Raw genomic sequence first — 22,599 nt, forward strand, 5'->3', positions numbered from 1 at the left:
AAAAATAAATCTTTATTTCAATGAAATGAACAAACAAAATACCTGCCAGCAGTCCTTCACGGAACTGCTGGCTTACCAAAATAAAATATAAAATACAAACAAAAGCAGGCCTGTTCCTCTCTTTCTCATCCACTCCATCGCTCCCCCTTTATGCCTCCGCTCCTCCGTGAGAGATGCGAGACGGATGTGCTTCACAGGTGCTGCTCATTAGCAATCGCACCACCGCCCTCGCGACTTTCTCTCATGTCCCTCGGCCATCCTTCTCACCACATACCCCCATCACCCCTCACAGGCCGGGGGGTACACCAGATGGCCACTTGGGCAGATGGCAGGAGTCCCCCACTCCCCGCTCCTCCCCTTCTGCGGCGGACAGCGGCAGGCTCCGGCCCACAGCGAGCGGTGGCGACTCGCGCACCATGCTCGATGGCACCGCGGATTCCCCACAACGGTGAGGACCCTCGGACAGCGCGTTCCTCCCTCTTCCCAGGTTTCGGCACCAGTGTAGTTCAGGGAAGAAGGAGGCAGGAACCGGATAACAATCGAAAATAAAACTTTATTTCAATGAAATGAACAAACAAAATACCTGCCAGCAGTCCCTCACGGAACTGCTGGCTACCAAAATATAATATAAAATACAAACAAAAGCAGGCCTGTTCCTCTCTCATCCACTCCGTCGCTCCCCCTTTATGCCTCCGCTCCTCCGTGAGAGATGCAAGATGGGTGTGCTTCACAGGTGCTACTCATTAGCAATCGCACCACCGCCCTCGCGACTTTCTCTCACGTCCCTCGGCCGCCCTGCTCACCACAGGACGTAAGTAGTTATGCCTTTATTCTTTATATTTTCTGAAGTACGTGCATTGTTAGATATCATCATCAACTTTTAACTATAAATGTTCATCTGTTTATATAATAAAGTACACAACCAAACAATGAGTAAAGCTTGTAATTAAGACTGTAACATTGACTTACCTGTTGAGAAGAAAGCAGGACTTCAGCGTCTCTTTTGAAATCTTTCTCCTGGAAAAAGCTATCCCAACATTAACTCTTTTTTTTTAATCTCTTGGTCACGTTTCCTTTTACAATCTATTTTGGACTTTTCTGGCGATGAAGTTTTGCAATGCAGCCTTTCAAACTTGCCGGGGCAGTGACAAGCGCCTCTCACTGCTCTGCTCCTCTGCTACTGCTGCTTTAAGTAACGTCACGCTGGCTCTGAACGTAAACGCGATGTGGAAACACGTTGGCCTAGTACTTTTTGTCCCTCGCTCTACTATTATAGTTTTTCAAGATGGCTGAACTACATGGAAGCCTCCGTGAACCTATCCGTTCCATGTATATAAAGATAATAAATTCTTCCTTTATGAGTAGGGTGACCACCTGCTAATAAGCCCAAGGGGGGACAAGAGGTATGTTTCTGAGGGACAACGAGGGACACTTCCCGGCACAGCGGTGCCCCCACCGCACGGGCAGACTCACTGAGAGTGGTTTACACATTTCTAGTCCATACCACCTTACATGGTATATTAATAATGCCTTATTCCCCTAAACATGTGTAATTGCTTATGTATGCTCATGAACAGGCCAACCAATGTGTATTTTTTTCTAAATAAAGATTCATAATATTTTGAACATTCAATGAATTGACAGACGCACTTCCACTTACGATTAACTTTTTTATTAACTTAAATAAATTATAATATAAAATTATAGAATTAACAGGAATTGTAGTTGCTCAACCCCACAGGAACAGTCAAAAAAAGTATTAACTCACAACTCCAGAGGTTCACGGAAACAAGAATGGGGAGGAAGGATGATGAACTTGCATGTTAGGAAAGGCAGGCGCAGGAAAAAAAACTGTTCAGTGTTCTGGGGCCACCTTTAGGACTCAAACCTTTTCACCAGCATCTGAATCAAATAAGCAAGAAAGATAAAAGACAGAATTAATAATTTATGATAAGCTTAAATTGTTTTCCAGTATAGACAGAGAAGTGCAAACCCATCACCATCACAAGGTGACAACAATACAAAAAGGTGCCATAATCCTATGCACAACAATGACATATTTTTACCTAAAAGGCTACTGTTTCCTAAAAGTGACAGATTTGCACCCCTGTAGACAGCCCACCAGTGTTTAAAATCAATCAAACTTCATCTTAGACAAATGGGGTCTTACATAACTTGGTTTCTTACCTTCAGGTTTCTTCTTGAACTTGTATTTCTTGTTGGATCGTACAGCATTGAGGAGAACCTTCTCTTTCACTACATAACTGTAGAAGTCCTTGCAACTGAATGTGAAGTTGCTCTTAACCTGGATTTCTGACTTGATGAGGTTTACCGAACATCTGTTCCTGTCCGTCCAGCATCCTGTCATCAGTGAAAAGACCCTCTCGACTGAAGCATTGGTGATTGGTACACTCATGAGGAAAGAAGCTAATGCTGTCATGTTTGGTGTGTGTGTGTGCTTGAGTAAGGTGGCCCACTTCTCCACAACTGGAGCTCCAGACTGTACGATGGCCTGTTGGTGTGGCAGAACGACACAATACTCATCATACAGCGCATCCATGTCCAACTTCTTGCTTAGCTGCAGGACCTCTACAGCTTCACAGAGATGAGAGAAGTTGAATGGGGTCTGCTTTAGTGCCAGGCTGGCCATTTTCTTCTGGTAGTTGGAGTCTGAGAAGTCATAGCGCTGCTCCAGGTAGGTGAGTGAGGTCTGGTAGAAGTTGCACATGTCCTCTCTGAGCACAGCTGCCTGTCTGTCTGGAAACTGCTGGAGGAGTACATCTGTCTGGGCCCCAAAGAAACCATCACTGTGTCGTTGCTGTAGCTTGGTTTTTAAAGTGAACATCATATCGTAGACTTCGCAGACAGTCCCATTTTCTCGCTCCAGGACCAACACAGTGTCGTGGAAAATCTTCAGCACATTGCTGAGGAAGGACAGGTAAACCTAAAAGAATTAAGAAGAGTCAATGGTCCTGTGTGCTGGCACTGTTTGCATTATCATCATTTCTCTAATCCCTGTTTCATGTAAAAATATTTAGATGGAAAAAAAAGTTGAGTGCAATTAAAATTAATTACCTGTAGATCAAGGGGGTTTCCCTCACCATCCTGGTCATCCTTGAACAGCTGCCATAGTGACTTTGGACACTGGTCCTCTCCCAATGATAGAAAGTAGGTCTTGATAGGAGCCCAGCTTTCATGAAGCCTCTTCACTGCAGGCCACAAGCTCAGCCATCTTGTGGGCACATGTCTAAGCAGGGACTGGTACTCTATCTCCACAAAGGTGTGAATTGACTTAAGTTCCTCAATGCGTTTGGCTGACGAGGAGAAGTGGCTAAAGGTCTTGTTGATGACATTTTCGATGTCTATATTTAGACGATCTCCTGCGTGTTTTGCACTGTTGTGAACGATGTGGGCCACACAGTTTGCCTTCAAAATGCAATTGTTGTTCTCTTTCAGTTTCTGGAAGACAGAATTGTATCTCCCATAATTCACACTAGCATTGTCAGCGGAATACGCAGATATCATGTCTAGTCTCAGTCCGTTTTCCTCCAGCTTGGTGACTATCTGGTTGTGGATTGCGGCAGATGTTTCATCACTGTCATCATAGAAATCAAGGACCTTTGTCAGTTCTCCCAAGTCTGGCGTCCAGTAACGCACTGACAGTGGGAAGAGCTTGGTGCTCCCATGATTGGAGGCATCTGAAGCCACTGAGAAGAATGGCGTGTGGGCTGTGGAGACACACACACAGATGGGATGAACTTAAAAGAGATTCTCTAAAAACAGATTTATATAAAAAAAAAATACAAGATACTGCTTTACTGTTTTGATCATTATTGATTTTATATAAATATTATGTATAGAAAAAGCTGGCTATATTGGCTAAAACAGATTATTATACAAAAATACAAGATACTGCTTTACTGTTTTGATCATTATTGATTTTATATAAATATTATGTATAGAAAAAGCTGGCTATATTGGCTAAAACAGATTATTATACAAAAATACAAGATACTGCTTTACTGTTGTCACAGAACGCTCAACGACGCCTCCTCCTGGTTTCATCAGATCCCTCTCTCCTGCATATTAGAACTCCTTCCCTTCTCATTATCCCCTTATTAATTGGCTATCATCTCATCAGCCCCACCTGTGCACCCTTTCAGCTCCCCTTTATCTGGACTGCTATGTTCTTTGTTCCTTTGTGAAGTCTTGTTTTACCGTTACTCTGTCTCATGCTAGTCGTCTTGTATTTGCTCTGGTATTTTGATCTTGGACTGTGTTACTCGCCTTTGAACCTTTGCTGCCTGCCTCTGACCCTAGCCTGTTTGTTACGCCTTTGGATTGCCCTTTTCAGCGGCTTTAGTTAGTTTACCGGCCCCTCCTGTCTTGGGCCTTGAGTTTATGTCTGTTTACCTCTGTTGGCTTACCTGCGTTAATAAAGTACTGCAAATGGATTCGTCCGCCTCTGCCTCTTCATCACAGAAGACTTCACCACAACAGGATCCAGCAGATTTCCATCGACTGGCCTCCGAGGTATCCACTCAAGCTAGTGTGCTGGCCGCTCATCAGCAGCAATTAGTGAAATTGACCAATCTCACGGAGGAGCTAGTGAGATCCGTCCGAGCGCTCACCCCACCGAGCGCGCCGGATAATCAAGCTCCGAATCCAGCTGCCCCAGCTCCTGCCCCTCTTGCCGTGAGTAACCATTCTAATCAAGCCAAATTATCCCTCCCTGAGAAATTTGATGGCTCACCTTCTACCTGTAAGGGCTTCTTGTTGCAGTGCAGCTTGTACTTCAATCAGCAGGCTCAGTCCTTCGCCACTGATGAGAGCCGAGTCTCTTTCATGTGTTCGCTACTCACCGGTCGGGCATTGGAGTGGGCTACTGCGCTCTGGTATGGTGGTCAGCTCTCGTTCCCCTCCTATGCTGAGTTTTTAACCCAATTCAGAGAAGTGTTTGAACATACTGCGGGAGGAAAGGACCCGGGAGAACTGCTGCTCACGTTACGCCAGGGGAGTTCTACCGCAGCGGACTACACACTTTCGTTCCGGACTCTAAGCTGGATGGGAGGGGGAGCCTTTAAAGCAGATGTATCGCCGGGGACTCAACCCGGAGCTCCAGGGAGAGTTGGCGTGCCGCGATGATGGTAAATCCTTGAGTCAGATCATGGAGCTCGCCATCCGCCTCGACAATCTGATTTGCGCCCGACGCACACCCCTCAGACTCAGCCACGTTGAGTGTGCTTTCCCCAACGCGGAGTCAGAGCCAATGCAGATTGCTTACACACGCCTCTCTACAGCGGAGCGGGAGAGGAGACGCCGCAATCATCTCTGCATGTACTGCGGAGAGGCGGGTCATCTGAGGGCAACCTGTCCAGTGAATCCAGCGCTCAAGAATTCTTCTGCGTTGAGTTTTCAATCCTCTTCTAAATTATTCTCCGTGGACAGTTCCTTAGAATTTAATGGTCAGACTTTAAACATAAGAGCCTTGATTGATTCAGGAGCTGCAGGGAATTTTATCGACCTTGCTTTTGCCAAAACTCATCGTGTTTCTCTCCTCGTATGTGAGTCTGGTGTGACCGTGGAGGCGCTGGATGGACGCCCCCTGGGGTCTGGAGAGGTGCAGTACACCACGCAACCCCTCACGCTCAGCTTCGGGACTTCGCATTCAGAAACGATCCAATTCTTCACGATTCGCTCACCTATGCATCCTGTAATTCTGGGGCTTCCTTGGCTAGTGAAACATAACCCTCAAATTTCCTGGGCTGAGGAGAGAATTTCCAAGTGGTCCGAATTCTGCCAGATCCATTGTGCAGCTGCTGTCCATGGTACTGAAATCCCCTGCGCTGCACTCAAAGGGGTGGATCTCCTGGAGATTCCCCCCGAATACCACGACCTCGCCCTGGCTTTCAGCGAATCTGAAGCTTCTCATCTCCCTCCACACCGTGCTGGCGACTGCGCTATTGAGCTGTTACCTGGGGCCGTACCACCACGCGGGAGAGTTTACCCGTTGTCACAACCAGAGACCGAGGCCATGAGAGTGTATATTGACGAACAGTTGGCTAAAGGCTTCATCACTCCCTCCACATCTCCGGCTTCCGCCGGGTTCTTTTTCGTCAAAAAGAAGGATGGGGGCCTTCGGCCGTGCATTGACTATCGGGGTCTCAATGAAGTGACGGTCAAATACCGCTATCCTCTCCCGCTAGTTCCTGCTGCTCTGGAGATGCTCCGCACGGCTCGCTACTTTACTAAGCTGGACTTAAGGAACGCCTACAACTTGATTCGCATACGGAGGGGTGACGAATGGAAGACGGCGTTTTCCACCACATCCGGGCACTACGAATATCGGGTGATGCCGTTCGGATTGTCCAACAGTCCTTCTGTGTTTCAAGCCTTTGTGAACGACATCTTCCGGGATATGTTACAGCAGAAAGTTATTGTCTACATTGATGATATTTTGATTTATTCTGATTCCCGTGAAGAGCATGTCCAGGATGTCCGTGCAGTTCTTAAACGCCTGATTGATAACCAGCTTTATGTCAAGCTCTCCAAGTGCGAGTTCCACCGGACACGTATCTCCTTTCTGGGCTATATCATCAGTGCCGACGGAGTCCTGATGGATGACGGCAAGGTCAGTGCCGTGGTGAGTTGGCCTCAACCTTCATCAGTTAAGGAACTGCAGCGCTTTTTAGGCTTTGCTAACTTTTACCGCAGATTCATACGCAACTTTAGTGTCATTGCAGCCCCTCTCACATCTCTGCTTCGAGGAGGTGGTAAATATTTTAGATGGACTGCGGATTGTACTACGGCCTTCGCGCAGCTCAAGGAGCGATTCACGTCCGCCCCCATACTCCGTCACCCAGATCCTGAGAGGGAATTCATCATAGAGGTGGATGCATCTAACACGGGAGTGGGGGCTGTCCTGTCTCAACGGTTTGGGGATCCGGCGAAGATGTTCCCCTGTGCCTTCTACTCGCGTAAGCTGAACTCTGCTGAGCGCAACTACGACGTGGGAAATCGCGAGCTTCTAGCGATGAAATCCGCCTTTGAAGAGTGGAGGCACTGGCTGGAGGGAGCGCGTCAACCTTTCACTGTGCTCACGGACCACCGAAATCTTGAGTACATCAGGTCAGCTAAACGTCTAAATGCTCGCCAGTCTCGCTGGTCCCTGTTCTTTTCAAGATTCGAGTTTAGGATCACCTACAGGCCTGGTTCTCAAAACGGCAAAGCTGACGCCCTGTCCCGCTTGTTCGACGGTCATTCTGAGATAACTAAGCCTGAACCCATTGTTCCCACCACTCTGATTGTGGCTCCTGTTCAATGGGACATCATCTCAGAGATCACTGCGGCTCTTAATAACCATCCCGCTCCGCCGGAATGTCCTGCCGATCGTCTCTTCGTCCCTCCTGGCCTACGCCACCGTGTGTTGCAGTGGATCCACTGTACCCCCAGCGCGGGTCATCCAGGTATCGCTGCTACTACACATCTAGTCACCAATCAGTTCTGGTGGGCGTCACTTCATTCAGATGTCATAAAGTTTGTTCATCAATGCCCTGTTTGTAACACAGTTAAATCCTCCCATCTCAAGCCTGCAGGACTATTACAACCGCTGCCGGTACCTCAGCGCCCCTGGTCGCACATCGCAGTGGACTTTGTTACGGATCTTCCTCCTTCACAAGGGTTTACGACCATCCTCTCCGTGGTGGATCGTTTCTCCAAATCCTGCCGGTTCATACCCCTGAGTGGCCTGCCCACAGCCTTACAGACTGCTGAAGCTCTGTTCAATCAGGTGTTTCGTCTATTCGGGTTGCCCGAGGACATCGTAACTGACCGCGGTCCCCAGTTTACCTCCCGCGTCTGGAGAGAGTTGTGTTCTAAACTTAACATCAACGTTAGCCTAACGTCTGGTTATCACCCTCAGGCCAATGGGCAGGTTGAACGGTTAAATCAAGATCTGATTCGATTCCTGAGAACATACTGCCACCAAAATCAACAGGACTGGAGTCGCTTTCTGGCCTGGGCGGAATATGCCCAGAATTCCCTGTTAAAGCCTGCTACTGGTCTAACCCCTTTTAAATGTGTTTTAGGTTACCAGCCTCCCCTCTTCCCGTGGGCCGGGGAGCCGTCCGACCTCCCAGCCGTAGATGCTTGGCTCCGGCGCAGCGAGGCCACCTGGGACACTGCTCACGTTCACCTGCAGCGCGCCGTCCGCCGGTATCAGCATCAAGCAGATCGGAGGAGGCGTGGGGGTCCCAGGTATCGACCCGGTCAGTGGGTGTGGCTGTCGGCGCGAGACCTTCGCCTCAAGCTCCCGAGCAGGAAACTGTCTCCTCGCTTTGTCGGACCATTCAAGATTCTTCGTCAGATTACACCAGTGTCTTTCCGTTTGGCTCTCCCTGCTCATTACAAGATCTCACCTACGTTTCATGTGTCCCTTTTCAGACCCGCCGTCGCCCCGAGGAGAGAGGGGAGCCGGGAGGAGACCGTCCCTGTGCAGACCCCTCCCATTGAAGTGGACGGTGCTGAGGCTTTCCGGGTGCGCGAGGTCCTGAACTCCAGACGTCACGGCGGGGTGTTACAATACCTTATTGATTGGGAGGGGTACGGTCCCGAGGAGCGCTCCTGGGTCAGGTCTCAGGATATCTTGGACCCCACTTTAACAGCCGCTTTTCATCGGGATCATCCTGATCGCCCCGCTCCAAGACCCCGTGGTAGACCCCGTCGTCGACCAGGTCCTCGCTTCCGGAGCCGCTCGCAGGGGGGGGGCTCTGTCACAGAACGCTCAACGACGCCTCCTCCTGGTTTCATCAGATCCCTCTCTCCTGCATATTAGAACTCCTTCCCTTCTCATTATCCCCTTATTAATTGGCTATCATCTCATCAGCCCCACCTGTGCACCCTTTCAGCTCCCCTTTATCTGGACTGCTATGTTCTTTGTTCCTTTGTGAAGTCTTGTTTTACCGTTACTCTGTCTCATGCTAGTCGTCTTGTATTTGCTCTGGTATTTTGATCTTGGACTGTGTTACTCGCCTTTGAACCGTTGCTGCCTGCCTCTGACCCTAGCCTGTTTGTTACACCTTTGGATTGCCCTTTTCAGCGGCTTTAGTTAGTTTACCGGCCCCTCCTGTCTTGGGCCTTGAGTTTATGTCTGTTTACCTCTGTTGGCTTACCTGCGTTAATAAAGTACTGCAAATGGATTCGTCCGCCTCTGCCTCTTCATCACAACTGTTTTGATCATTATTGATTTTATATAAATATTATGTATAGAAAAAGCTGGCTATATTGGCTAAAACAGATTATTATACAAAAATACAAGATACTGCTTTACTGTTTTGATCATTATTGATTTTATATAAATATTATGTATAGAAAAAGCTGGCTATATTGGCTAAAACAGATTATTATACAAAAATACAAGATACTGCTTTACTGTTTTGATCATTATTGATTTTATATAAATATTATGTATAGAAAAAGCTGGCTATATTGGCTAAAACAGATTATTATACAAAAATACAAGATACTGCTTTACTGTTTTGATCATTATTGATATTATATAAATATTATCTATAGAAATATTCATACAAAAATCATAGTTGCTTTTGTTTGTTTAGTTTGGGAGATAACGAATAGTGAAATATTGCTCACAATCATGTAAGGATACTTAGAGCCTGGTTGGTTTCACGAAGGCACGGATGAGAAGCATTATAATAGCTATAGCTACTGAATGCAATTTTTCAGTGAACTGAAGGAAAAGTTGACTTTTAACATACCAGTAGAAGAAGATGATTAGCTAACATTAGATAGCTAAAGTTAGACAAATAGCTACTAACCTACAATGTTACATCTACAACTTACATCCATGAAAATAACTTTACCTTTGGTTGTTGAATCTCGTTGCTCATTCAGTGGTCTTTTGAGGACTTTCAAGCAATCTTCGACGGAGGCAGGAGCTAGCACATCCGTGACAATGGCTTCTGCCTTCGTCCGACCACAGGCCATCCTCTTGGCAATGTCCGAGTCTGGATAAATCGTTGGGGCTAGCTTTATGCCACAATCTCCTGTTCGATATGATGAAGCGTGTTGGACGGTGTGATACACACTCGTCAACTCTGCAGCAGTCACTTTGTCCTCTAGAAAGTCGTTTTTAGGTCGGAGAAAAGCATCCATAGATTTGGATGTCTCTTTCTGTTGGATGCGTTTCTTGTGAGTCTCCGTGAGTCTGTGTCGTTTGACATCATATTCCCCTCCATGTCCGATTGAGAAGGACGTTTTGCAAAAGTCACAAAAAGCCCTCTCGGTATCCCCCACAACACCTTTCAGCCACAAATATTCATTTTCCCAGTCTTTATTGTACCCACACCTTCTCTTTTTACTTGATGATGGTGGTGCCTCAGACTCTTTCTCCATTTTTTGAATTGGAAAGCGCGCATCTAAAACTTCCAGTGTCCGGTATGCATGCGTGCGTGCGGCCGTGCGCTGTCATGACAACAACGAAAAAGCTGACTACAACCTAGTCAGCTGTTCAACTCAGGGGTGTGTCACGTGGGTGTGGTGGTAACAGTAGCGTGCTGAACTGTCAAGTAATGTTCGTTTAGCTGCCTGGGGCTCGAGGATATAGAGCGACCAACTTTTTTTTTGAGCAAGCATTGATTATGCGTGACACGGTCTCAATTTGCGGGACGTATGAATTGGGCTTCAAACGCTGTGCGCGCACGCGCTACGCGGGACGGGTGGTCACCCTATTTATGAGGATAAGTCAAATAATTGGCAAAGGTATTTGTACACCATTGAGGACACATTTATGAATAAAAATATTGATTTTTAAATAATTAAATACAGTAAATAAAGTACACATTGTCCCTTTAACACATACATTTAACCGAGAAGGACTTACTCAGTGATGGGGTCTATACAATCACACACACACACACACACACACACACACACACACACACACACACACACACACACACCCAGGGCTCTCAAGTGTCATGCATTGAGCATGATAGCCACTCATTTCCATCTTTTGTCAAGCACTCCCGCCACACATTGTATTTCTCACACGGAAAAATGATTTATAATACACTTAATATGCCATAATGTCCCAAATGTCTCTGGCTGCGCCACTCTCACTTTGGACCCGGCAGGAATCAAGCACGTTCTGTGTTGTTAGTCGAGCTACACAAAAGCCAATTAGAAAATAGCAATATCGTGTCTGGGTACGATTTAAGGCAACAACCAATTTAAAAAAAAAAAAAAGAAAATTGTCATAAAACAACCCAATTCCTGCGACCTGACCAACATCTAAGGCTGCCGCTCTGTAGAAGCAAATTCCATCCTATCTTCGATATGTTGGAGTACTTTTAAGGCTGATTTATACTTCTGCGTCGGGCCTCTACACAAAAGACTATGCATTGGTTTTCATTTATACTTCTGCATCGTTGTCCGCCTTGACATGCAACTAACGCGCGATCAATCACAGTGCTTGTGGTACGCATAGAATTGATGCGTTGTGACATTTTTGGAGAGGTACACATCAGGGTACGCCGAAGGGTACGCGTGCTACACACAGCCTACGACGTAGCTACGGCGGGAGGTCGACGCAAAAGTATAAATTGGGCTTAAGCTGGTCAGTGCACATGACAACTGCTGTAAATGACACAAAATATTCTCTCAGTCATCGCACATCTGATAAGGCCTCATTAAATCATTCACAAGACGATTTTAGGCAATCGATTGCTTCAATCACACTGGGGAGGTGGTGAGCAATAGGTCTTACTTTTTCTTTTACCATGTATGGTCTTACCGCGTCAATTCGCACACTCCATCGTGTATCACTCACTTGCGCTGCTGACCGCAAACTGGAGCGAGGCACTGGCGTTTTGACTTTTTTTAGTTATGTACAACAAAAAAATTGCCTACTCAGGAGAAGAGTGTTTCATTTGACACAGGCTACATTTTACATTCAAGCAACATTAAATAAATAAAAAAATCTCACTTTCAACAATAAATCCATGTTTCTGAATGACAGAGCCTAGTGATGACATATAGATAGAGAGAAGAGAAGTGATCCCAGCACTGACCTCTGATGCACCCCAGTAGCTAGATGTTGCGACTTATGCCCTTCGTCTTGAGGATTGATAGGAGGATCTGGTGGTTAACTCTCAAAAGCAGTAGACAGGTCCAGCAAGATGAGAACTGAGGATTTAGAAGCTGCTCTTGAGCTTCAGTCTCAGAGCTTCAGTGGCCGAGAGCAGGGCAGTCTCAGTTGTGTTTGAAGCCAGTCTGGTGGTTGTCCTGTGTGAGAAAGGCAGAGACTTAGTTGAACAGGACTTGCTCAAGTGCTTTTGCATTGAATGGAAAAAGAGATAACAGTCTGTAGTTTTCTAAAAGTGCTGGGTATAGTGTATACACAAAATTACACTGCGCACACCTTTTTATCAGTAAAAGGACAATTGAATGGAAACAGGCCGAAATCTTTGTTGATAACTTATCAGTGCAAAAAGTGGATGTAAACTTGATTCGAGCTGGAGGAACAGCAGTTCAATGACAAGTTCAGAATAATTTTGTGACCGGTGACATTTTTTGATTGGTAGGTGTGAAAAAAATAATTCTGGAGCCTGTCATCAGTATAAATCTAGCGTGTCAAATCTTGTCTTTCCAATGACACCACCTCAAACAGTAATGTTTTATTCCAGGCATCTCAGCAGGTGGGAATAGCAGGGCAGCTGTCTTTGTGGAGGCCGACAGACTTCAGAGAGGACATATGGAAGTTCAAGACAATCCAGTTCATAGCAAGTGCAGTGAGATATCGCCCAAACAGACTTACCTACATGGAGGACCAATTTCTAAAAAGTAAATTAACTACTAGACTTAGGCTCAATCCCAATTCACCCCTTGGCCCTACCCCATGCTTTCGAATGTACCCCTTGGCCCTGAAAACAGAGTTACAAGGGCCAAGGGATTGAAATATTTCCCTACGAAATGGAACAACCCTTCATAAACCCGATAATCAGTCGTCGGCTATGGCTCTGCCGTTACGGATTTTTTACAGGATTTCTCCGTGACAATAACTGACAATCAGCGCAGTTGCTCTTGAATAAACATGATGATTATAACATCCCTTCCTCGAAATGTATGTCTTTTCTGATGGGAAAGGTAATTTATTATAACATTTTTTAATTTAAACGGCTATAGTGTTATTATAAGAGTAAATAAAGTGTGTGGTGGTGTCATCTGGTGCTAAATTTAAATGTTTAACCGTTTGCGAAGCCATCTGGGCGGTGATTTGCGATGCATTCCGTACACTTTCTCTTAGCCCTCTGTTTGGAGTGTGCCTCTGAAAAATCTCGTTGCCCTACCCCTCGATCTCAACAAGAATTGGTACACCCTACCCCTAGTCGTGAACGCGCAAAACGGCAAGGGGTGAATTGGGATTGAGCCTTACACATCCATTCTACTCATGCAATACAAGTGTGTGTTATTTGTGTGAGATTTCTTGTATTTCTTGTATTCTGAAAAGTCTTGTACTTCTTGCAAATTCTGTATGGATGCTTTAGTCTTGCAGGAATTGAAGAAGCACAGATGGCTTATCATGAGCATGAAATGTTGAAGCCTATGAAGAAGAGAAAGAGGAGAGAATACAACAGCCCATCAGAGGAGGAGTCTGATGCTGAACCAATGGTGCAGTTCTTTTATTAATTAATTGCTGTGTTTTTACATTTTCTTGTATTTCATATGGAGTTCTAATGCAAGGAAATGCACTTTTGTCATTAAAGGAGGAAAAAATTGAGGCTTTAAAAATTGATGGCAGACACAACAAAGCAGGTACTTAATCACACTCCTAGAAAACAGAATTAGTTTATGAAATCATCACAAATTAAATCTAAAGTTAGATTTCACACACTTGCACTGTGCATCCATACAAATGTCAATCACCCAAAATTTGAATGTAAAGTGTTTGACACTGATATACCAATGCATGGACAGCTTCTAAAATGTAAGCTTGCCTTTACATATGCTTACAACATTAAAGATGTACAAATGTTTAACATGTGGTGTAATTACTATGCTTGTAAAATGTCTTAGGATTTGCATGCATATTGATATTGTTTCTATCAGTGTCTACCCCAAAAGAAAAAATACTTTAAAATACTTTACATACACATAAGAACACATAATGAGATGACATCAGAACAGCGTGCTTTGCATATGTGAATGTGTAACACCTGTCTGTGGGTACGACAGAGGCTAAACTGGAGTTGTGGTCCTGGCCGCAGTACCTAGAGCAACAGAAAGCTGTAGCCGCTCCAGCCAGACTCTTCCAGGAGGTTTGACTTCTTTATTTCACCACAGGAATGGAAGAATGCCTCTTTGCTTGTGATTTTAATTTAAAACTCCTTCCTTCATTGACATATTTATGATGCAGCTGTGATTTGTTATAATAGCACAGAATATTCATTTTATTTATTTCATTACATAAAGAGATTACAAACAGTTCAATAGTTCAATTATGGATTTTTCTTCTTTTGTCAATATTAATATTTATCCATGTAAACGTTCCAGACCCAAAGGGTTCCCATGGTTAAGAACAACTTTCGACAGGGTATGAAGTTAGAAGGCATTGATCCCCAGCATCCCTCTATGTATTTCGTCCTGACGGTGGCTGAGGTATGTAGTGGCGGCTTTTCACATCTGACTCTCTAACTGTTATCAATGTGAAGAAAGTCACTCTCTTGAAATGCTTGTCTCTAGGTGTGTGGCTTCAGATTACGCCTTCATTTTGATGGCTATTCTGACTGCCATGACTTCTGGGTCAACGCCAACTGCCCTGATATTCACCCAGCTGGATGGTGTGAAAGCACAGGACACAAGTTATACACACCAAAAGGTGAATTATACATTTGAAATCTGTTTGGGTGAAAAAAATAGGTCATTTAGTTGATACACACACACACAAGTGACCAAATTCTGTATTTAATTGTATTAAAGGGATAGTTTAAATTTTACCCAATGGTTTACTCACACTCAAGCCATTATAAAGCTTGGAGGAGCCAGGATATTTTTTAATATATCTCTGATTGTCATGTACACCTAGGAAGACTTGAGAGTGAGTAAATCATGGGCTAATTTACATTTTTGGGTGAACTAGCCCTTTAATATAACAAGTAACTTTTTTGCAGTATCACCTACAGTTGGCTAATAAACTATATTATTTGCCTTAAAAGGTTTCTGTGAATAATATTAATGATATTAATGATAATATCATTAATGATATTTATTGAATATTGCTGTCAGATTGCAGTGATTTTACCATGTCAAAAAAAAACCTTAAAAGTCCTGTGGGAAAATCCCAAGTGACACTTGTAAAAAAAAAGATAAAAAAAAAGATCTATGTTTAAAAGAAGACCTATGATCTCAATTGCTATCTAGTTCCAATCTAGAATCAACAAAGAACCATGTACTAACATACAATTATATAGTAAATTCTCATATGTTATAGTGTGTGTAAAGGTTCTTTAACTTTACTGCCATTCAACACTCTTCCCTTTCAGGATGTAAAGAAGAAGAGTTTTCTTGGTCCAACTACCTAAAAATCACCAGATCACAAGCCGCACCGAAAGAGTTGTTTTCTGGCTCAGTCAAAGTATGTCATAAAACCGTCGATTGAATCTGTATAGCAATTTCCTACAAAACAAACAATGGTCTGAACAAAGGCCTTGTTTTCTCATTGTGCAGTCTGAGACAGACTGTGGGTTTGAGGTGGGGATGAAGTTGGAGGCTGTCGACCGCATGAATCCCTCTCTCATCTGTGTTGCAACAGTAACAGACAAAGTGGGCAACCGTTTTCTGGTTCATTTTGATAACTGGGATGACACGTATGACTACTGGTGAGTTACAATAACTCTTCAAGTCTTTGGGCCCTATTTTACTGATCTAAGCGCATGGTCTGAAGAGGACGGCACAAGTCCGCTTAAGGCGCGCTCGAATCAACTTTTGCTAGTTTAACGACGGGGAAAATGGTCAGTGCTCCCAGGACGTGGTCTAAAAGTGCTCTCTTTTCTCTCAATCAGTAATAGCTGTGTTTTGGGCGTAACGTGCAAAAAACCAATCAGAGTCTCATCTCCCGCAACTGGCAAATCCGCCAGTTGCGCTCACACCATGGCAGATTCGCTATTTACATGGCGGAACATGGCATGAATTTGTAAGCGGAAAGACTGAACATTTCTCTAGCGAGGAAGCGGATCTGCTCATGCACGAGGTTAAAGCGCAAGCAGACCCCCTATGGGACAAAGTGTGTTGTGGACCCGCGTATAGGCTCACATTACTGACGCGCTCTTTAAATGTACATTATGTAATTTTTGGCCACCAGAGGTCACTTAATCAAAATAATAACAAAAGACCTACTTTGATGACGTCAGGAAAGAGCGTGGGCTCACGGGAGTTGTTGTCGCTGTCAATGACAACCAGCCCTCTGAGGAAGAGAGAGAGCGTGAGCGAACCAGCAATACGATGTTCATTGGAACACGCGCCCTCTGTCATTCCTCGCTTATTCTAACTAAGTATTTTGACAATCATGTCTTTTCGTACAGAGAGATATGAATTATCAGACCCAATATTAAATCAATATTCCATCTAGCTAGTTTAAAAAACACGGTCACCTTTCGTTAATAATTATAATGACGTTTATACTATGATATCGAACAAGATAACATTAGTGAACTGCATATGAAGCTACTTTTTACTTTATTATACTATACATGAGAGCTAGTCTGTCTGCGTTTTACACAACATCATCGTTTCACAAAATATACGGATAGATATAGTTAGCTGAATGGGTGCTTAGCTGTTTATTAGAATGCAAGCGAGATCGGCATCTCTCTGTAGATTTAGCTTGTCACGAAGGTCTCTCCATTTTTTAAAATGCAGTCCAAATGTTTACCCGTGTCATGCTTCTTCTCCTGTCCCAAACCCTTCTTCGGTTCAAATTTTTCACCTGTACGTTTGCGCTTTACTGAGCTGGCTCCAGCAGCAGAACGTGCAGGCAAAGCGTAATCGTGGTCCATAACTATATAAAACAGACTAAAATAAATATTACATAAGTCTCGGTCAAGTTTGGTGCAGTTGCAAAATGATACTAGCTACTACTTTTTTTGTTGTTCTTCGTTTTCTTTGCTTTTATTGGCGGTGGTCCGGTGTTCCCCTTGTGTTTGGCGGTTTTTCGCCGGGTTCCGCCGAAAAATAGAGGAGTCAAAGGTTATATGACGCCATAGACGGGCGACGAAACAGAAATAAAGAAACGTCCCTTGTCTTTGAATTAAACTATACATTTCTCTGGATTTGAAAGTTGGTGGAAACTGTCGGGATAATCTAAGTACACATCTAATAGAAATACAGTATATAACATAGATACAGTTATTTTTGCTATTTTTAAAGCAGAAAAAATACATATTGTGCCTTTAAATAACAAAAAGGAATACTGCGCTATTGACTTTAGACCTGGTTTTTGATGGTCAATGGCTCAGTCTATTTCAGTTTCCTTAAAATAGCAACGCGTCAACAATGGGCCCGAACCTCGTTTTCAGACCAGCAGTCTGGCGTATGATTGTATGATTGGGCCCAAGATATGATAGTCCTATGTGAAATGAATAGCTTAGTTATTCAAAATGAAGTTGTAATATTTTAAGTTTCCTCATGTCGTAGGTGTGATGCCCGCAGCCCGTACATTCATCCCACTGGCTGGTGTCATGAGAGAGGCCTCCCCCTGACGCCTCCACAGGGTAACTCACAGAGACATCACACCTATCAATACCCATCACATCCATTACACCCATCATACACATCATATCCATCACACCCATAAATACCCATCATGTCCATCATATCCACCACACCCATCATACCCATCACAACCATCACAGACATCACACCCATCAATACCATCATATCCATCACACCCATCATATCCATCACACCCATCAATACCCATCATATCCATCATACCCATCACACATCCATCACACCCATAAATACCCATCATATCCATCATATCCACCACACCCATGATACCCATCATATCCATCATACCCATCACACCCATCAATACCATCATATCCATCACACCCATCAATACCCATCATATCCATCATACCCATCATATCCATCACACTCAATACCCATCACACCCATAAATACCCATCATGTCCATCATATCCACCACACCCATGATACCCATCACAGCCATCATACCCATCATATCCATCATACCCATCACACCCATCATATCCATCACACCCATCACATCCATCACACCTATCATATCTATCAAACCCATCAATACCATCATATCCATCACACCGATCATATCCATCACACCCATCAATGCCCATCATATCCATCATACCCATCAATACCCATCATATCCATCATACCCATCACACATCCATCACACCCATAAATACCCATCATGTCTATCATATCCACCACACCCATGATACCCATCACACCCATCACAGCCATCATACCCATCACACCCATCATATCCATCAAACCCATCATATCCATCATATCCATCACACCCATCATATCCATCACACCCATCAATACCCATCATATCCATCAATACCAACCATCCCCATAATACCCATAACACCCATCAATACACATCATATCCATCATACCCGTAACACCCATCAATACCCATCATATCCATCATACCCATCACACATCCATCACACCCATAAATACCCATCATGTGCATCATATCCACCACACCCATGATACCCATCATATCCATCATACCCATCACACCCAGCATATCCATCACACCTATCATATCCATCATATCCATCACACCCATCAATACCCATCATATCCATCATACCCATCACACATCCATCACACCCATAAATACCCATCATGTGCATCATATCCACCGCACCCATGATACCCATCATATCCATCATATCCATCATACCCATCACACCCAGCATATCCATCACACCTATCATATCCATCATATCCATCACACCCATCAATACCCATCATATCCATCATACCCTTCACACATCCATCACACCCATAAATACCCATCATGTGCATCATATCCACCACACCCATCATACCCATCATACCCATCACACCTATCATATCCATCATATCCATCAATACCCATCATATCCATCATACCCATCAATACCCATCAAATCCATCATATTCATACTGTGTCTGTTTCTGCAGAGATCCATTGTGAGATTTAAATGAATAACTTTACTTTGTTACAAAAAGGCAGAAGATTTTCTAAGCTGCATTAATGTCTAGTGTTAGGGATGTACAATTTGTTTCACAATAGTAATGTTTTTACTGTTTGTTTGAAGTATAAGAGACTTCTTTTATAAACATAACAAATCTTACCGACCCCAATCTTTTAACCTGTAATACTCAAGTCTGCCTACTTTTTATATAACACTGGCTCAATGTGTTCTTCTCCCGGCAGATTATCCTGACCCTGACAGGTTCTCGTGGGAGAGATATTTGGAAGAGACGGGGTCAACGGCGGTCGCTCCTGAAGCATTCAAAGTGGTGTGTCACATCTCTCAATCCTTTAAAAGAATATCAAATGATCTTAGGTTTACACCTATGCCAGTCAATATACTGAAATTGAAGAAGAAATCAGGTTTGCCTTTAGTGCTCACTTCTGGGTCGAGATCTTCCTCTCCACTCACCACCGTTGCCAGAATCACTGACTCCGCCTTGCTCCATTTTTTAAGAAGTAAGGTGGGAAATTTGATGTGTCCCATTCCTATCTGTTCGCATTACCTCCTAATTGACCCTTCGCTAAGCCACGCCTGAAAACCGCCACTGGCCAATCATGTCTTAGCAACCGTAACTATGTGCGGGGGGGTCTGGCAAGCTTTCGAACGAGGGAACATGCTGAAGCATTGTGCGTATGGATTGTGCAAATCTGATACCGGTATACTAAAAGTTTGGACGGGGGAGAGGAATTGTTTTCCTTCCAGAAAATCCAAGGGGAGAAATGATTGGCGTGATCTAGCATCTATGTGCGAGACCCATTCTGGTAAATGTCGACATGCTTGGAAATATTGACGGTTCTTTGGTCATAATGATATAACGTAAAATAAGGCGATTAAAGAGACAAGACAAAGGCTCACTGACATACTTTAAAATATATTTCAGCATTTTGTTAATCGACGTCCTACTAACGTTACCCCTTAACTTAACCCAATCCGATCGCGGCTCTCCCGGTATTAGTGTTATTCCACAAGATTTATTGATAAGCTGTTTGATTTATAATTATTAGGATTATTTTCACATACCCTGGTGTGTATGAACATAGCTGTTCCTCAATTTGTGTTTCCCATTTGAACGGTCAGCGTATGAGGCGCTGCTGCTTGCGCTGGCACTATAACGTTAGGCTTTAACTTCAATTTTTAAAAAATTATTCTCTAATCTGTTGCATATAATGTCGTGAATATATCCCTCGAATGCATACTGTAGTCCATTTTGTCTTGCTCTCTCAGATATTTCACTTGTTCGCCGAAAATTACTAATTATCTCATTGGGAATGTCTGACACCAGGTGCATCCACACTATAATGGATGGGCCAGCCGCGAAAGCTTGACAGGCGTAACAACAGTAACTAGGGAGGGCGGGGCTTAGCGAAGGGTCAATTGAGATCCCCAACTCTTTGTGTGACCTCAAAGGGTCCTTGCCACTTGGCAAGTAAATTTGAACAAGAAGTTGGGTTGAATTAGAAGGACTCCCGGTGCAAACTCACGCAATCTTGTTCCTCTTCTGCTCTCTGAAGGTCCGTCTTCTCTGAAGCCTCTTTCCAGTCACCACTGGTCCCGACTCAGCTTCTCCCGCCTGTATGACTGCCCCCTTTCCCCGCTCTCCCGATTTCCAAGAAACATCCACACATAAATGCCCCAATAACTGACTTAAAGGGGTCATGAACTGGCTTTTAAAATTTTATTAGATTGTTGTCTGAGGTCAACTGAACAACGTTTGCTTTGTTTTTGCATTCAAAAAAATCAAAATGAATAAGTGATAGGCTATTTTCTACCCTAGTTTTGTTTTACTGCTCTACCCGACAATGTTTTACAGCTGGAACGTCATCAGCTGGAACGTCATTAAAAATAGTGCATGCTAATTTCCTATTGGAATCCAGAGGAAGCTTATGCAGCGACTGTCTTCTTCCACGACCAGGCGCTGCACAATATTTTGTATTGCTCGGTAGCTCACTCCGGTTTGTCATCACGAGGTAGGCATCTATGTTATTTAGCTATGCATGTAATGCGCGAATCGGTGGGCGGGCTAAACCGGCTTTGACACCTCTTAGGTGTCAAAATCTCAAGGAAAATTTGAGTTCTCAGTTCATCACCCCTTTAAAGTGGGCCAGTTTGTCCCCCAAATTAGCAGATATCTAAGGTGCGGGCTAACTGTAACCTCCACACTATGCTTTTGCCCCCAAAATTGAATAACAGCCAACATTAAGGGATAATTCACCACATCCCCAAGCACACACCGCACCTTAACCATGCAGCTCTTATCCAATGCCTTCGGTTGTATCAGGCTTTGATGGGTGAAGGTTTGGTTGCATCATGAATCCAACAAAGCCAGATGGGTATCCCCCTTAATACTCACAGGTATTTGGTACAACCTAGCTTGATCTGGGGCAGCCTGTGGGGTGTCCGGAACCCGGATCAGTGTCCCGACCTCCATCATCGGACAACGATCTACAAGTCTCCTAGACTTCCCCACTGCCCTAGTGGCAGGAAGTGGTCAAGGAATTGGGTTGGCGAGAGCGGAGGAACCGGAGCTGAGGCTGGACTCAATCCAGCCCCTCTTGGCAGTGCTCTAGGCCAGTCAATAGTTAGAGTGCTGGCCCACTCTTCCATTTGGGCTGACCACGAGATGGGAACTGCCCTGGTTCTTGGTCTGGAACCGGCCTATATGGAGAGGGAGAGAGACACCTGAGTGGGCAGGGCCAGAACAATAATAATAATAATTAATTACATTTATATAGCGCTTTTCTCTGCAATCAAAGCGCTTTACATAGAGAGGGGAATCTCCTCAACCACCACCAGTGTGCAGCATCCACTTGGATGATACGACGGCAGCCATAGTGCGCCAGAACGCTCACCACACACCAGCTTACTGGTGGAGAGGAGACAGTGTTGAAGCCAATTGGTATATATATGGGGATGATTAGGAGGTCTTGATGGACAGAGGCCAAGGGGCAAATTTGGCCAGGATGCCGGGGTTACACCCCTACTCTTTCGAAAGACATCCTGGGATTTTTAATGACCACAGAGAGTCAGGGCCTAGGTTTAACGTCTCACAACAGAACAGAACAGATGGTGTTTCCACGGCTCGAAGCTCCCGGTCCATCCAGCTCCAGAACAACTCACAGGACCTAGTCATCCCTCATGTCCTGCAGCTCCTGATGATGTTCTTGATGCAGTCCCATGAGCGACTGAATGACCTCTGCAAATGGCTAAACTGACGGGGATTGCATGATAGCGGTGGTGGATTTTCTTTCTCCTGGGTTTCGGCACCAGTGTGATGATTTTA

The 22,599-nt window shown here is 44.4% G+C and overlaps 1 protein-coding gene across 1 annotated transcript in view; it reads left to right on the plus strand.

Annotated features, from left to right (window-relative positions):
- l3mbtl1 (L3MBTL histone methyl-lysine binding protein 1) overlaps positions 1–22,599 on the plus strand; it is a 66,325-nt gene that overhangs the window by 10,708 nt on the left and 33,018 nt on the right. Inside the window, exons 4-13 of the mRNA XM_089124216.1 lie at positions 12,702–12,858; positions 13,563–13,686; positions 13,782–13,830; positions 14,251–14,333; positions 14,569–14,673; positions 14,758–14,893; positions 15,558–15,649; positions 15,742–15,893; positions 17,707–17,783; positions 19,499–19,584. Coding sequence (XP_088980342.1) covers positions 12,702–12,858; positions 13,563–13,686; positions 13,782–13,830; positions 14,251–14,333; positions 14,569–14,673; positions 14,758–14,893; positions 15,558–15,649; positions 15,742–15,893; positions 17,707–17,783; positions 19,499–19,584 — 1,061 coding nt within the window. The remainder of the gene's footprint in view (positions 1–12,701; positions 12,859–13,562; positions 13,687–13,781; positions 13,831–14,250; positions 14,334–14,568; positions 14,674–14,757; positions 14,894–15,557; positions 15,650–15,741; positions 15,894–17,706; positions 17,784–19,498; positions 19,585–22,599) is intronic.

The sequence above is a fragment of the Pimephales promelas genome, chromosome 20 (assembly GCF_988280905.1).
Source record: "Pimephales promelas chromosome 20, fPimPro1.hap1.1, whole genome shotgun sequence".
Taxonomy (NCBI): Eukaryota; Metazoa; Chordata; class Actinopteri; order Cypriniformes; family Leuciscidae; genus Pimephales; species Pimephales promelas.